This window comes from Centropristis striata, chromosome 6, assembly GCF_030273125.1.
Source record: "Centropristis striata isolate RG_2023a ecotype Rhode Island chromosome 6, C.striata_1.0, whole genome shotgun sequence".
Classification (NCBI taxonomy): Eukaryota; Metazoa; Chordata; class Actinopteri; order Perciformes; family Serranidae; genus Centropristis; species Centropristis striata.
The window spans coordinates 16,947,153-16,964,928 of NC_081522.1; the positions used below are offsets into that span (position 1 = coordinate 16,947,153).

General features: G+C 37.4%; 1 protein-coding gene across 1 annotated transcript; it reads left to right on the forward strand.

Annotated features, from left to right (window-relative positions):
• Nucleotides 1-654: 654 nt before the first annotated feature.
• Nucleotides 655-13,902, forward strand: kras (v-Ki-ras2 Kirsten rat sarcoma viral oncogene homolog). The gene is made up of 5 exons (XM_059334726.1): nt 655-908; nt 3,222-3,339; nt 4,351-4,529; nt 5,541-5,700; nt 11,441-13,902. Exons 2-5 carry the CDS (start codon nt 3,229-3,231, stop codon nt 11,555-11,557), a joined length of 567 nt encoding a protein of 188 aa, XP_059190709.1. The 5' UTR covers nt 655-908; nt 3,222-3,228; the 3' UTR covers nt 11,558-13,902.
• The last annotated feature ends 3,874 nt before the right edge of the window (nt 13,903-17,776 follow it).

Consider the following 17,776-nt stretch of genomic DNA (forward strand, 5'->3'; position numbering starts at 1 on the left):
CTGCCAAGTGTGTAAAACGGGGATTACTTTATGCTTTGCCCTCATCGTCCTTATTCAGAGTGAGTTTTTGTTTTAGGTCATTGTTTAGTTACGAAGCCCGCATGCGTTTATGCACATAAAGTGCGCAGGAGGCAGCCTAGTGAACACTTTGGAAAACTGACAAGGGATTGCCAAATCATTTCCTTGCCTGGGAATGACGTCCCTCCAACACGATTCAGTTATATTTAGAGCCTATATATAGTGGAGTCGCCCCCTAGGCTTTGTTGACTCTGCAGCAGGCAGCAGCGAGGGCTCATGATACTGAAAGGAGACGTCCTGAAATTGACACCATGTGACCTATATAGTTACAATATTGTTTGTGATCAATAAAGCAGAAATGTGAACCACTCTGTCTGACTACAAAAGAGATTTAATTTGGAAAAATATTGTAGGCCTATATGCGCACTGCCTACACGACCTGTAGGCTACATTACAAACAGAGGGAATCAGGGTTTTTATAAATCAACAGTTTTTAAATGAAACATATATAAAACACAATACGTATATTTATAGAGGACAAAGGGAAGCGTATTGTTCACACTGCGACACGGAGGCGAGCGATATGCCCCAAACCGGTTGAAATCCTCAGCTATGCTTTCTGGGTAAAGTGCGCCCCGGTATCCGCCCATATTCGCTTAAAGGAGGCCAACCTGAGCAGCTAGGCCGGACGCTGGATCAAATGGAAAGTTCAATCGATTAATTTGCCCACTTTTTCGCATGTTCCCGCTTGCTTCTGATACGAGGTAGACCGACTTAAATGCGGGCGTTTCGGTGTGAAATAGGAAATGCAGAGATCGTGTGAAACGAGAGGATTATCAGCTTGACTTATTTGGTCGCTCTTTCGGACGCGGAACTCCACTCGCTAAAAGGTAAAACAAATGGATAAGAATAATACATGTGTGTCGCTTTATGGTTTGTTGCAGCATTGTACTATCTAATGTAGCAGACGGGACATTGTGTGGGCTGTATAACCACTGAACAATATCATTATAGTGGAAATATTCATTTTCGTTGGTAGTGCAAACTACGCCCAATTGTTAACCTACAGTCTGGCCCTGCAATGCAGACCTTTGGGCTAGCCTGTCAATGGCGGCTTCAAAACCAGCACCCTTCCCTTTTGAATGAATGATACTGAGTTTGTGCGGGCACATGGTGCAGAAAATGCTGCATTAATTCAATACTTTTAAATAAGCAACGTTAGTTTAGCTTATGGGGGCTGCTAAGATTACTTTTGAGGCTATGGGCGAGCTCCAATGCTAAGCTAGCTTACAGCACAGCAGCCTGGTTATTTAAACACAGTGCTCAGAGGTTTTCACACAACCAATCTGGCAACCCTGCGGGCACAGAGCAGTGGATTTAAATGAAATTCCTTTCGACTTTTAAGCCTACTCTAGGTGTTGTTGCCTGCTTCAACACGGCGCAGGGGCTTTGATTGAACGGCCTGTTTTAACGTCGACTAAGTCACATATGTGACAAAGTGTTGCAAACTAGCCTACTACTAATTAATAGCTGCTAAGGGGCCCCTTTCTTCATTAGTCCCCACCGGGTTAGTGATTCTCCTGGTGTGATATTGTTTAAAAAGTATAGTTATCCATTGGGTATAAGTCTGTTGTCAGAATGATGTAGTCAATATAAATGTAGGTAGCTGCACAATGCCATCCAGACTGTCAACATCAGGCAAACAACCACCATTGCTGGCATAGTCATATTCTATAAGAAATGATAACATAATACTGCTAAAATAATAATAATAATAATAATATAGCAGCATAACTTTAACATAATTTGAAGCAACAATTAGCAATATGATATTGTTGTGTTTTAACTCTATTGCAACACAAATGAGCGAGAGAAAACATATTATTTAACCTTAAATCTCTTGTCTCCCCTCCATTACATTCCAACAGTTAACTGTGGATGAAAAGTGATTGTATTGGTACAGGCATGGTAAGCATGTGGCAGACAACTTCCAAGTGTTGGTCTGTGACATTGTCAGTAGTCTTATCTTTTATGTGAAGATAAGATTGATTCCTAATGGACAGAACAGTTTAACTAGGATATGAATAAGCTGTGTTGGGCATAGTATATAACATGCCACAGAACATTTTTAAAGTCCTGAGAACTCAAAGGTTTACTTTTACTACAGTTGTTTGTCTGCCAAATACCTATCAAACCACATTCTCGTTTTTGTTTGTCTAGAAAAGGCAATGATATTCAGTGGAACTCCTCCCTGACTGCAGGCTGTGCAGACGAGCTGTGAGCAATGTGTACTGTAACTTCTGAAAAGGCCAGCTGCCACTATTGATGGGTGCTGCTCCACAAAGCAGTCAGACAGCAGAGAGCCTCCCAGTTGCTTGTCAATTTTGGAGCCTTAATGTAATGTCATAGATTTCTGCCTGGGGTTAGTTTCTGTTGTGTTGCTGCTACTCAGAAAATGCCATTGGAGGTGTTGCTGGATTCAGACATTTGATTTCATATGCAGATTATTCATTACTATATGTATTTCTCTTACTCCAGTACTTGGTTCTTTAGGATATGAAGCTTATTTCTGTGTCATAGAATTGGTTTTAATTTGATTTCATCAACATTTTATTTAATTTTCTGGGCTGATAATTTAACATGGCAACTTTTCCTGAATTCATTAGCAATTTTTTACTGTTCATATGCCCTTATTTGCACGTAATCTTTTGCAGGTGAACCATCATACTATGTTTGTGGTTATTGTAGCTTCTTCTGCAAGCATCCTGTTGATTCCAAAAATAGGCATTTTATAAGTGAAAGGCAAAACATTACGGTATGAAATCTAATTTTCTATAGAATCAACTTATTATTTTTTTTTAATGACATAAGATGGTATAAGTTAAACATTGGAAGTGGTGTTGATCACATCAAAAGTCTGCCAATCCCGAGGATGCAGATTTCTCAGTGAGTGGACAGCTTGTCAAACAGAAATAAAAAGCATAAAATGGCGCTTATTGACACCAAATACTTAAGCAATAACTTGGTACTCCGAAGAGTTTCAACCATCCACAACAGTAGAGTATAACATCTTTAGTGCAGAAAGGTTTCATATCTGATAAACTCCCTTTAAGGATTTGAAGGTATCCCAGGTGAATTGATGCTCCTCCAGATCACCCTCTGTTGAAATATCTGAGTGTAATGTGCTTCTTTTTGTCCCTCAGGTGAATCATGACAGAATATAAGCTGGTAGTGGTGGGAGCTGGTGGCGTTGGCAAGAGCGCACTTACTATTCAGCTCATCCAGAATCACTTTGTGGATGAATATGACCCCACCATTGAGGTAAGGAAACTTTGTGCATGTGAATGTACTCTGTGTGCACTCAAGTTCATGACTGTGTCCATGGTTTTGTGTGTGTTTTGGTATGGGAGCAGAACAAGGAGAAACTCCTTTAAAAAAGGAGTTGCAGCAGGTTCTTCTGGTTTAAGTCCTAAAAAGACACCAAACAGGTTTTTAATACGTTTCCATGCATGTCTGCCTGCTTGTGTTCTCAGGGGGCCAACCTATGCTGAGTAAACAGTCTCATTATGATTTCAATCCATTATTGATGTGCTGTTGCAGGTTAGAGCTCCACTATAGATTATTTGAATGCAAGATAACATCTGAAACAAAATCTGCTCACTTGATCAGACAGTAATTATTTGTGTTGGATCAGATTGAGTGTGCCCATCAATGTGATGAAAAGCTGGGAGTGCTTCGTCACTGTGGAAATTAGGACTTGAGGCCTGCTGGAAAATGGAGTGGCCTACTACAGAGCAGGGCAATTAAATGCTGTCCTGCTGCGTTTTTTTTGCAAAATTATTTTTGATACAATCAGGTACGATGAAGCAATGTAAACAACTCAGTTTGAAGAAATAATTCCATGATTGTACTGCATACTTCAGAGTTCACTATGCATAACATGTTTATGTATGTATGTATATATATATATATATATGTGTGTATATATTTCTTGTCATTTTGGTATTAATTGTTATTCTAATCACCAAGCCAATATTACCGTTAAGGTTTATAACATTGTATGTAATGCAATTGTATGTTTTTCAATATAATACCTTACTATCACAATGAAATGCAGTGAAATGAATTCATATGTGGCACAAAAAGGCAATTTATTATTTTGGTTGGTGGATTTCATTTACCAGTTCCCTTGGCTGGTGACTCAAACAGTTAATTTTGGACACTGAATTATTTCATCCACTACCATGCCTTATTTTTTATTAAGATGATATTTGGACACTCAGCCCACTAATCCCAGGATCCTGACCGCTCTCCGTCTTGTTTCTCTTCCAGGACTCCTACAGAAAGCAGGTAGTGATCGACGGAGAGACATGTCTGCTGGACATCCTGGACACTGCAGGTCAGGAGGAGTACAGCGCCATGAGGGATCAGTACATGAGGACAGGAGAGGGCTTCCTCTGTGTCTTTGCCATCAACAACACCAAGTCCTTCGAGGACATTCACCACTATAGGTGAGCTAAGAGACTGAAGTTTTGCAGTCTTTGGACCCAGTGTGAAGGCAATGAACACTGTTAAAAGGGACAATGCAAGTGATAAAAGCAGTGACAGAGGCCAACTGTTGCGTCAACTTATATTGCCTGCGTCTTGGCCAAAAAGTGGCATTTATAAAAAATGCAAAAATGACAACCAGCGGCGAACTTGCACACAGGTTCTGTGCCTGCATGAGATGCAATAACACTCCATACCAGCAGGTGGCAGTGGTCCGTTTTTGACATTCAAATGCAAACACCTTCAGATATACAAATCACTGTTATGATGTATACATGAAAAATAGCAGCGTTGACTACCAGTCTTGCACTGATGCGCTGGCCATCTATTGCTTCATTTCAGATGATTATTAAATATTTGTTCTGAAATTATCAGAAGAGACTAAGATAGAGAATTAAAATAAACCTTCCCTGTGTGCTTGCTTGACTTAAATAATTTTTCTTGCTTTCCTCACTTTCGCCTCTCTTCTCTTGCACTGATTCGCTTAAGCTGAACAGCTAATCAGAGTAATTCCTCTCACTGACGAGCTCCGCCAATTCAACATGCCGAAGTGGCAGAAAAGCTGGAAAAAACCCAATTTGGTTGTGTGTGCGTGTGTAAGATGTTGATCATGTAATCGCAGTGTCCCAGGGTTTAGTCCTGCCGACCTGGGAACCTTTGTTGCATGTTCTTTCTAACCATTAATTCTTGTCTAATAATGGCTAAACTGCTCAAAAAATCCATAAAAAATGACATGATTTTGATTAGTAAGTAAAACACACAAATTCATAATTAAATGTCCAGAAAACTGTCATGGTTGAAAATATATTTACATATGTCCTTATCGGTTACAGCATTAAGCAAACGGTAATGTTGACCTGATTTACTCTGAACAGATAAATGATTTTTAATTCAATCATTTTAAATGGCTATAGAACTTTCACCTGGTTGAATTAAAATCAAATGAAGTCTCTATTGTGTCTGTTTTTGTCCAGAGAACAGATTAAGCGAGTGAAGGACTCTGAGGACGTCCCCATGGTGTTGGTGGGGAACAAGTGTGACCTCCCGTCCAGGACAGTGGACACCAAGCAGGCTCAGGACTTAGCACGCAGCTACGGCATTCCCTTTATCGAGACCTCAGCCAAAACCAGACAGGTGAGAGCCCAGCTGCAGACAACCACGCCGTCAAGACTCAAACAGTATAACATTTCAGTCTGTCACTAAACTGCTCCAGTATTCCACTGCAGGTGTTGAATGGTGAGAAGTTGCATGTGGTCTCAGGGGTATTGGCTTGATGGACACAGCAGTCCTAAAATTTCACTTTGAAATCAAATTTTTTATTTTTCCAGAGAGAATATGCTCATAGTAATCTTGACATGTTTCCTTGCAATGGCTTGATAATTTTGGCACTTGGATTACAAGAAAAGTTAAAGTCTGAGTCATGTGGTGCTGTTGATTTGTGTCACATCTAATGGCCTTTTTTATAATGTTGCTTGGAAATGTCTCGGGCAATGCGCTGCGCATCGTTAAATCCTCTTTGGTTAATTGAATTTTTTATTTATGGGTGATAATGTAATCATTGCATGCTACTTTGTCATGGATATATGAAATTATATCATCATTAAGGGCATCTGCAGAAGATCCTGCATTATAAATCAGCAAATCAGTAAATGCGTGTCAGGGACTCTGCATGAAAGGACAAACTGTCGGTAATTACTCAGGAGGGTTAATGATTCTGCTTACTTGTTACTGTGACTGGGTGTTGGAAGATTTGCAGTGCTGTAGTCACATCCAGTGGTGTGTGTTGTGAGCATGGCCTTAGGTGGCTGGCTGGCTGACACAGTGATCTGTAAACACATCCTTTCCTGGTCTCTCTGACCTGGGGTGAATCACGGCTCCTTCTGGTGCGGGGGAAATTAATGACACAATGATTCATTTCTTACAGCTCTGTTCACCTATTCCTACCTGAGTGTACCAATAATTCACCATCCACACGGTGCTGCTGCTGTTGGACCAGCAACTGTCTCTTGCATTTAAAGCCCCCCAGTGTCAAATCTCAGTGATTTCATCTTACCTTTCTGGGAAACCTCCCACTTACAGTATAATGCACAATCAGAGTATGATCTTAATGCATGTGCTTCTCCTTTATATCAGACTGCAAAGTTAAAGTGATACTCCAACCTATTTTTTTTTTTTTTAGAGTCACTCACCTACTGGAGGCTTAAAAAGGCACTCTTAACTTTAGTTCAGTGAAGAGTTGTTTCAATATCAAGCTATGATTTATTAGCTCATTTAAACGATATAGGATCAACAACACTACGTAGTACTTGCTACTCGATCTATGCATCTCTTCTAAATATGTACTGCGCAATGGCATTTCCCAACAGGGATGAGAAAGAAGTGAAATGGCTAATTCCCATTATCGGCTCCAGAAGCAACATTGATGATTGAAGTTTTAACAGGAAGCTTTCTTGCTTCTTTTTCATCTGTTGATAGTTGCACATGTGCAGTACAGATCAAGAGTATAATGGTAGCCAGAGCTTGCAAAATGTCAGCAAATTGGCAATATTTTCATGAATTCTCTGTGGGTACGACCCCAATTCCCAAAAAGTTGGGCCGTTGTATAAAACAGAATGTGATGATTTACTAATCCTTTTTGACATGTATTCAATTGAAACTGCACAAAGATGATATATTTAATGTTCAAACTGAAACATTTTTTCTTTCTTAAATATACACCCTGTATTCTGAATTTGATGCATTATGGTTTTGTCAATTTCACACAGTGTCCTAACTTTAATGGAATCCGTGTTGTATTTGTTCATGTTTTACTAAGGGTTTAACCTGAGCCTGGCCATACAACAGCCATAGCACTCATATCACATCCATACAGGGTTGGTAGTATGCAGCTTTTATTGAATGGACTCCAATGATGAAACTTTCAGGTTGATAATTAAATATAAAAGCCCTCAAACTGCTGCAGCACCATACGGAAGAGGATTAGGGCCAGGTAGGAGAAAAAAAGATGATGAGAGGAGGACATTTTTTTTTCATTATACAGTTGGAGAAAAAAGTTGAAAAGGTCACGTTAAAGTCATCTTTTTGAGTTTGGTAAGTTGGAAATATTTTCAAAGATTGGTTGTTCCCACGTCAATAAGTCATCAGAGGAACATTGTTTGTCCCAACAGTTAGGTAGACTGCGAGCTACAACCTGATTTTCATTTATAAAATGAGCAATAACAATATTTAAGAGTGTAGTAGTACTAAAATCCCTCTACACATAAATTAGCTATTGTTGGTTACTACTTTTGTTTTGCAGAAATCTACTTTTTATGTAAAATTTTTTAGACATACAGTCATGAAAAAAATTATTAGACCATTGTTTTGTTTTCTTCAATTTCTTGTTCATTTTAATGCCTGGTACAACTAAATGTATGTTTGTTTGGACCAATATAATAACAACAAAAATAGCTCAAAAGAGTTTAATGAAAGAGCTGATATCTAGCCATTTTCCATGGTTTTCTTGATAATAACCAAAATCATGTCAAATATTTTTTTCCATGACTGTATATTAGATGCATTGAGGAAACTCAACTCAAGAAGTTTCTTTATTCTTTACATTTCAATTTTTTCCCCCCTCAACATTGTATTTCGATTTTATTCTTGTCATTTTGACTTTTTCATCGAAATGCATATTGAAATTTTTCTTTTTTTTTTTTTTCTCCTTCCTGGCCCTAATCCTCTCCTGTAGCACCATAGTCCACCTCTTCACTGAACATTTTGGTTTGCCAAAATGCAACTAAATGAACTGCTTCTTTCAAAGTTTCAAAAGGGGCTAGCAAAATGCTTGTTTGAAAGATACAAATGCAATTTGAAAGGAAACTTTAATATTTTATTTACTACCCTTTGGAATTGTATCCAACCACTTTTCACTGAGAGGAAGGAAACGGAAAACCTTTTCAAGCATACAGGAGGTGAGTGGGCTGTATTTTTGGCGGAGTATCACTTTATGTAGATAAAACAGACCAGACATTGCAGGTAGGCCCACCTAAAAAATTGGCCACCTCCGCTATTTTGTATCTGTAAGCTGTAACACATGCACCCATATAGTGTGTCCTCCTGTATTCCTCAACATTGAGGGAAGTTGTGTCTCATACTGCAGAGAGTGGAAGATGCCTTTTACACTCTGGTACGGGAGATCAGGCTGTACCGGCTCAATAAGCTCAGCAAGGAAGAAAAGACTCCGCGCTGTGTCAAGCTTAAAAAGTGTGTTGTGATGTGAAAGGGGTAAGTGTATGCAGCCGCGCGCCCACCAGCTCTGTGTGTTTGTGTGTGTGTGTGTGTGTGTATGTGTATGTATGTGTGTGTGTGTGTGTGTGTGTGTGTTGGTGGGGATTGTGGAGAAGGCAACGGGAGAGAACCCGCGATGAGAGCTCGTGCTTCATGGTTCTCAAAGCTAACTGCTGGTTTCTACTGGGGCTGTGGTGCTCTAACAGGAGGCTCAAACAGCTGATGAGCTCTTCCCTTTTCAGTGTCTCTGTGTATCATGGCTGATTATTATCCAAGGTCGTTTTCACACTGGGTACGTTTACTTGAGTCTGAACGAGCGTTCAACTGCCCCCCCTTCTGCTAACGAAGCTGGTCTTCTCTCACACTTTCTACTTTCGTTCTGATTGGGTGGTACATTACGTAATTCTTTCCTCATTAAGGTGCAGGCGTTTACCCTAGTTTCTACAAAGAAAAATGATGATGGTGCACATTTAGATGTATGAAAGGAAAAATGGAGAAAAGCAGGCAGCTCCATGTGAGCATCATCAACCCTCCTAAGAAAGGCTGGAAAAACACCCTTTTTACTCTACCGGAGGAAAACAATAACAGGTAATCACTTAAGGGTTTCTTATGCTCTGCTCATACACCAGTCAGGTGTTTTTATATGTCCTCTTTTGTTGGTAAAAAGCCACTGAGCGCACGTAAACCTGTGAGAAAATGATTGCGTTCTAACTGCACACAAACAATACCACCGTTAACCTTGAGTCCATTAGACCACATCCCTCAGGTGTGCACTAATGTTCAGAAAAAGCCTCCATTTGATCAAATTTCCAGTCAAATTGTTGCCGGATTCTGCTTAAACTACCAGTGTGAAAACGTCCCATTTTGATGGAATCATCATCAAGAAACGGGTATGGGCTGGTGAGCCAAAATGTGATTAAACCAGATTATGGTGAATCTGGGACCAAATCATGTGCTGAAATGTGTCCAAGGAAGATGTGGTCCAAGAAAGTGGCAGATATGTTGTGAACAAAAAATTGTGTGTGTGTTTGTGGGTGAGAGTCTTTCTTGTGGTCACAATCCCCTTTAGTCCTTCTTCTTTTCCTTCCTGCTGTCTTTGTCACAAACTGATGTGACTTTTTTTTTACCCTGCAGCTCCTTGCACAGTCATCATCACATTTATTGCACTATACGAAAGTACTCACACACCTGCCTCAGTGTGGCATCAACAGACACTAGCCGCATTTACTTTGAGCCTTTATTCACTAATAATCAGAATAGGAGCCCAGCAAGAATATAAAGCCTCATTTTACCACCTCAGTCAGAATAAATTGGCTTGACTCGAATCAAAGCTGTTCACCTGCGGAAGTCGTGCCACTCTCTTTTTATTTGTTGCTTATGAGTTTTCTACCGTTTTTCTGAGTGATGCATCTTTACCCAGGAGAACAATCTTTGAATAGTTTCTATTTATTAGTTTTAGGGAGGCAAACAGAAGGCTCGCCTTCTGTTCAATAACTCTGTGAGAAGAATATTTTTTATAAAACTCTTGCTTCAGTACAAACCCACGGCAGTAAACCAGTATTGGTGCCAAGCACTCGATGCAGGTTCAGTTTGTTTATATTGGCGAGCTGCACATAGACCATTAGAAATGTAAACAGGACAAGTTGTTCTGTCGTTTTTATTTAGCAGTCACTTAAACACGCTGTGGGAGTTGTAAATTTGGATTGATTGTATTGAGAGGGAAAGAAATTGGCTCATGTAAGTGCTGCTACTGTCACTGCTGTTGTCAGTGGGAACACTGCTGACTTTTACTCTGAAATACACGACATTACTGTTATTTACTGTTTTTTGATTAATCCTTTATTCAGCTGTGCCTCACACAGCCTGAGATGGTTTGGGAAATGTACCCGAACTCTGATGTGAGTCACGATGATGCACAGTTGATAAAAAATTTAGTACAAACTGATGTAAAATGGACTTGCCATCATCCAAGATAGGGCTGAACAATTTATTGGACTTTTATCAAAATTACAATATGGACTAGTATCAAAATCACGGGGGGAAATATGGGTAAAAACCCATTCTTAAGTATTGTGGTGCTGTAGCGAGATTCCTGGCCCCCAAATGGTATTCTATAGACTTAAGACTTAATCTTTGTTTGGTACAGATCCTCACAAAACAAAAAATCTTTTTTCAGTTTCTATGAAAATGAGAATAATGATGCAAAAATGATTATTCCCTCCAGTATGGAGGATCAAAATAATTGTAATTCAATATTTATTTTGAATCGTTCAGCCCTAATCAAAGAAGATGTAATTTTAATTTCTGGTTTTGAATTGGTAAAAATCCAAACAATACACATAAACTGCCACAGATTTTAAAAAACTAAACAAACAGTGGAAGAAGTCAAGGTTACACATCAGTTTGATATTAAAGAGGGTTTCATATGGCCAAATAATTCTTCAACAATGGAATTACCCTTTTAATTCATCAGCCTTTGAAATATCACCTATGAATCAAGGAACACTGTAAATTCTTTTAATGTATCATACCTATGATACATTAAAATGTATGAAAATAATAACCTGTCATTTTAATAATGCATTCTTTTTTCTCTTTTTTCTAGGGCGTTGATGATGCCTTTTACACATTAGTGCGAGAAATCCGGAAGCATAAGGAGAAGATGAGCAAGGAGGGCAAAAAGAAGAAAAAGAAGTCCAAGACAAAGTGTACACTTATGTGAATAAACACCCCTTTTCAAGACAGACTAAAAAAAAAAAGAACTATGTTGAACAGTTAAAGTAATACATTTTGTACATTACACTAAATTATTAGCCTCTTTCTCAATACCCACCATACTGAATACTAAACCTGACCCCTTCTGTTTTTTCTGCCTTTCTATTATTTGCTATTTGGACACCAATAAGCTTTATTTTCAGTTTAGTGCCAGTTGCCCACATGTGTTGGTCCAACAGCCTGTTTGATTTTTATAGGATGATGGTGTTGATTTGGATAATGTTTTATATATACCTGCAGAGCTGTGAGCTAATTACATCACAACTCATGTTTGACAAATTATTCATTACCAACTTAAAGTCCCCCCCCCCTGCTTAAAAGGTCCTGCAAAAGTTCTGTAATGCCCTTTTAAGTTTGGGATGCCAAAGAATGAGTTTTCATCCCGATCCTCGCAGATAAAACGTATGAAGAAAGGACCAACATTCAGCCAGATGAGATCTAAATGTCCCAGCCACTGTGTAATTTCCCCATCTCTAATGACCTCTAGGTAGGACTTAGTTATGTCACTGATATAAGAATGCATGCAAACTCCTACTCTTCTCCGAATGTTTTAACACCCTAATTAGCTATTAATTCATTTGCAATTTGTCAATGCTTTGTACTGTGTGGGAAGTGATTTCTTGCCTACATGAGATGTTTGTTTTTTTCTTTTTGCATGCATTGTGTCCTAGATGACATGCAAACTGCCTCTGGTTGATACATTTAACAGATCCAGCAACAAGGAACTCTGACCCAAGTGGACATCATATGGTCTTTTTTATTTTAAGTTTCATGTAAAGTAATCATTACTTGCTTATGTGAGAAAGAATTTGGACTTTTTTAACTTGATTAATGGCAAATTCAGAGATCCAGATTCTTACGAGCAACCATGTTTTTTTGTTGGCCCGAGTCATTTTATGTTGCAGGGATTCATGGCTTGTGACAAGCTAATGTTAAACAGTATGTTTGACGTTACTGGTCACAAAAGTCCTGCTTTTCTTTACTCTAAGACTTGACTGCAGGATTGTTTTCATTTATCCCGATAAGAATCATTTCACTGGTGTTCTCCTGTCAACATCCTCCTGATCGAGGTGTCATATTTAAACCAAATGAAGACCCTCTATCAGCTCATTATTCAATGTTTGTAAGGTTTTTTAAATTCATCATTCTTTAGTAGCTGGCCATAGAGGTGTCATGCCTTGCACATTTTCCTAAGCTGTTGACTTGTTTCGCTTGTGACTGGCTAGAAAGCAGAATGCATTTTTAAGCAGCTTTCAGGAATATTTCTCTTGGTGTGGTGTCACAGAGGTTGTTCAAAAATGTTGCCCAAATGGATTTTCAGATTTGTTTCCTTTTGCGGAGCTTTTGAAAGAGTTTTTGGATTAATTCCCTAAAGTGTCGAAATTGTTTGGTGGGCTGCCTTTCAACAGAAATGATTGTCCAGCAAAGTCATTTGTCATTTTCGCTCACAAAGCTTGTGTATTGTGGTGGTGTAACTGGAACTGATGTTTGTAAATGAGGCAATAATTGCCATCAAATTGGTTTTTAGAGAAAATTGTCTGAATTTATAAAAAAGAAAAGTCCTAGTTTATTTCCCAGGTCAACCCGTTTTTCCATCATATTTACAAGCTGCTCCCTTGGGGATTCTTATTTGCCTTTTATGTTTGCATTAGGTGCTACATTTAGACGGTAGAAAGAGCCGAGACAACATTGACTTTGTCCTGTGTGTGCTCAAGAAATGCACAAAATGCTGTTCTAGGGGCGCAGTGCTATTGACACAGAAAATCCAGACATGATACATTTTGCTTTCAGGATTAATGAATTTTGACCCAGTTTATTATTACCTCTTTTTCTCATGAAGTAGATAATAACTGTTAATGCAATTTTAATTATGGAACCCTCTTGTTAACAATACTGTTTCCAAAGTAGTTTTACTGAAATGTTTGAAATGTTCCTCTTCCTTTATTGAGTGCCAACAGCTGATTTCTGAAATGTATCATTTATACCTGGATCATATTTTAACAACCTTTGTATAGTTGTGATACTGAAAGGTGCATATTTTGTAAATTGTGCTTCATTTCGTTGGTGTGTCTAAATGAATGTTGCTTTAATGGAGTTTCACTCCGCTCTGTGTATGTGATTTAGAGTGTGTGACTGGGTCCAGGTCTAGGGAAGTGAATGAATGACCACTTTACAACATACCTGTTGTGGGCAGTGTAGAGTGGTGATCTGATCTCAAATGAGTCTATTTTTTGCCATGAATCTCACCACTCCTATTTAATGTGTAATAAAGAACAAAGTAAAGAGGAACAATACTTTGTCTTTCTTTTGAAAATTGACTTTTTCTCTAAAACGCCACACGTAAATTGTCTCATTGCACATGCACTTTGCTCCAACTCCTGGAGGACATAATTATTGTATCGACACTAATGTATAGTATGAAACATTCTGAAGAAGGAGCTATGCATTTCATTGTTTCCGTCTCTATTATGTCTGAAAATTACATATCTGTTGCCCAGCAGGTGGCACTGTTCACTCATTTTGACAGGTTTGTCTATGAAAAACTTCACAATCTATGAAGGGGCTATTCCACCAGCTGCACACAGAGTGAGTCTAGATTTAGGATTTACAAGTCAAATATATTTTCCAAAACAAACCAGGACTAAATATTCTCATTTGAGAGAGAAAAATAGACTGAAATTCTAAGTAGAAATGCTCATATTATTTAAAATGCATGTGCAGCCAGTGATGGTGAGAAGAAAGCATTTCATGCATTGTCAAATTGATTATATTTGAGGTTTATAGGAAATGTATTGTATACTGGAGGAGATATTCAAAGTCACTGTTTTTGTGCTTAATTGTAAATAAATCACTTTTTGACCCACAAAAGGAGAAATAATCGGAATGGAAATGGATGAAAAGCACGTAATGATTGAGATGCTAAAATCATTAAATTACTATCATTTAAGCTTGTAAGAGCGTACATTCCATGAAATGAAATGCCTGATTAAACCATACACCATACAGTTTTTTTTAATCGTTGGACTTAAAAAGGCTCCATGGTTTTGATTTTTTTCAGCCAATAATGATAATACCTGCTTCTTATGGCCAATACAATCAATAACTTCACATTTATATTTTAAAAAGAGGTTCCTAAACTGTAGTTAGTTTATGCACTCACGATGGTAAGAAATGCTAAAATAAACAAAGATGTAAATATTTAACATACTTTTGGTTTTTATAGATTTTTATAGAGAATAAATTATTTTACATAATCTGGTAAATGTATAAAATACTTAATACAGAAATGCGCTGTTACAGAACTGAAAGCCTATGGCTGCTTAGTCTGCAGATAAAACACAGTAACACAAAACATATATTAGACTGTTTAATAAGGAAATAGAAAATAGTTGGGGCACAGCTCATGAAAGCAATTACGCTTTTGTCTGTATTTATCGACTATGATTCATTATTGGAATAAAACATACTAATATGAATTTACCATTATTGGCTGATAGTTCATTAGCCCGATACATATCATCCATACCTAGACTACAGTTCAAAGCAAATATTTATCTTAAACTTATACTTTGTACAATATGATCACCTAAAGACAACTGTGTTTTGGAGATGTTGCATCACAACAGATATTCAGATACATTAAATGCATTTATGAAAGTGTAATTTTAGCTAAGTGCATCATTTTCATATTAATTTGTGTCTCTGTGCAAAATAAGAATCAGTCTAGATCTCTAGAGTTACATAAACAAAGTTGAACTTTCAAAATAAAAGCCCATTAGCAGCTGCAAAAATTACCCTTGGTATTAAGGGAATATTTTTGCTGTGAAGCTCCTTCTCAGAAATTGTGCAACTTTAATTATATGCATCATTGCTTTATATTATTATGTCCAAGAACCTTGTGTCCTCCTCTGGAATAGTGTGCGTTTGCAGCACAAGTTCAACATAATGAACAGTTAATGTTATTATTCCTGCATGGCACAGGTTCACTGTCTGTAGCCATACCTTATAGCTGGATTTCTCAATCAGATATAGAGTTAATACCAATTGGCTATAAGGGATTAATATTAGCTAATTTAGCTAAAATATCAGTGAACTAACAACTCCAAGAAACAGATAGAAAGGAAAACACAGGATTTGCAACCTTTGTAATGGGAGATAAGTATCACATTATTGTTTGAATGTAAAATGTATTAATCAGTAATACTATATAAAGGTATTTGCCAAAGTAATATTTAAACCACCTAACTATGTTTCAGTGCTATAGTCTGTATTTATCTTTTTTGGAAGGTAGCTTAATAATGCTACAAAGTAATACTTTTGCATGGGGAAAACTAACATGGCTGTTTTGACCTCTGACCTCAAGATATCTGAATGAAAATGGGTTCTACTAAGTTTTGGGGTGAAAAACCACATAGCTTTTTTCATGCAATATATGTATGATTTTTTTCTCTGTATACTGGATTCCCTAAACACTCTTGGAATTGCATAACTTGGGTAAGACTGAAAAGCTGAGACTCTTGTGGATTCAATGAGCCAAATTATTCATGTGTGATGATGTTAGTCTCAAAAGAAGCCATTTCATTGTAGTGAGAGCATTTTTTAAACTTGACCTCACTGTATAAAATTAGTGAATGAATGTCCTTTCTTTATTTAAGTAACATTTGTTGTACTTTAGCCCTGTACCATTATTGTGATATTATTATATAAATACTGATGTGTGGAGTTGCAGAACTGGTTTCAGGCAAATGTTAATGACCAGGATTTTAGCAGCCTCGTATAGAACGTGAAACACAAGCTCAGTATTCTCTGTCAAACACAAGGTTAGTTTGTGAAAGTAGTAAATGTGATTAGGGCTTTCGTCCCTTTGGAGTAAAACTCATGCCAAGAATTACATTTGCTTTCAGGACATGATGTTTTTGAGCCTGGAATCAACACTAGCACTGCTTGTTAGGGGCGTTAAAGGACAATTCAAGGATCATTTTGATTTTTGCTTCTTTTAATTTGTATTCCTAACGTTTCCCATCTCTTTAATTCTAAAGACTGTTTTGGAGAGTGGCTGGCATGGTTTAAATTACTCAGCATTAAACAACACAGGAAACAGCTCCAATTCTGCAAGCAAAGGTAATCCATAACTTTGAATGAGAAGCCAAGAGTGCTTTGCAAAGTAGCATCAGAATACTAATATCAGGCTATAAACTTAAAAGATGTTCTGGTCACTTTGATATTAATGTGCAAATCTGTGCTTGTATTTTCTGTATACAAACATACAGAACTTCCTCTGGGGCATTTTTTTGTCGATTTTCTGAATTTTCCCTCACTAAAATGAAATGTTTAACTACTGACTGCAGTTACATTCGAATCATACTGTCAAGAAAAACAAGATTCATGGTCAAATAAAATACAATTTTGTGTTATATTCAGACTGTTTGAATAAGGTAGATAAAGATGGTTTGAGGCATACTTTTTTGGCATATTTGGCCCAAATTTTACATGGTGTTTTGTATTTTTGGACATACTATACTGTATTTACCCATATTTGGGGGTTTTATTTGGACATACTATAACAAGCTATTATTTATTTGGACAAACTACACTATTATAAGAATCAACATAATATAGTATAGTATTTTTTGGGCCTTTTGGGAAAAACTACAATATGATGTTTTTTGACATTGATATTGGTCTTGTGTTGGACACACTATAATATGGTGATATTTTTGACATCCTATACTATTACTATTATTAGTGGTAATTCACAACAGGCACATGAGTGAAGTTATGTGCTCATTCTTTATTAGTAAGCTGACACTGAACACTTCACTTGCATATAAGCAAGTAAAATTAGCTTCATTACACAATTTAATACAATCAACTGAACAATTAACAAATGTATGGCCTTTTATTTTATCTGTACATTGAATATTGTGAATGTAACCTCAAACCTCCCTAAAACATCCCACTTCTTATTGGGATAAGATTAGATGAGATAGAACCACTTGTATGAACAGATTTGTTTTTAAGGGCTGTACAAGTGATTAATGAGAACTTGCCACACTCACCAAGTTTTTTTATATACTGAATTTTTTCTCAGGCACAAACACAATTAACAAGTGGTCCAGACCATATTTTGACATTTTTGGACATACTATAGTATAACTTTTTTTTT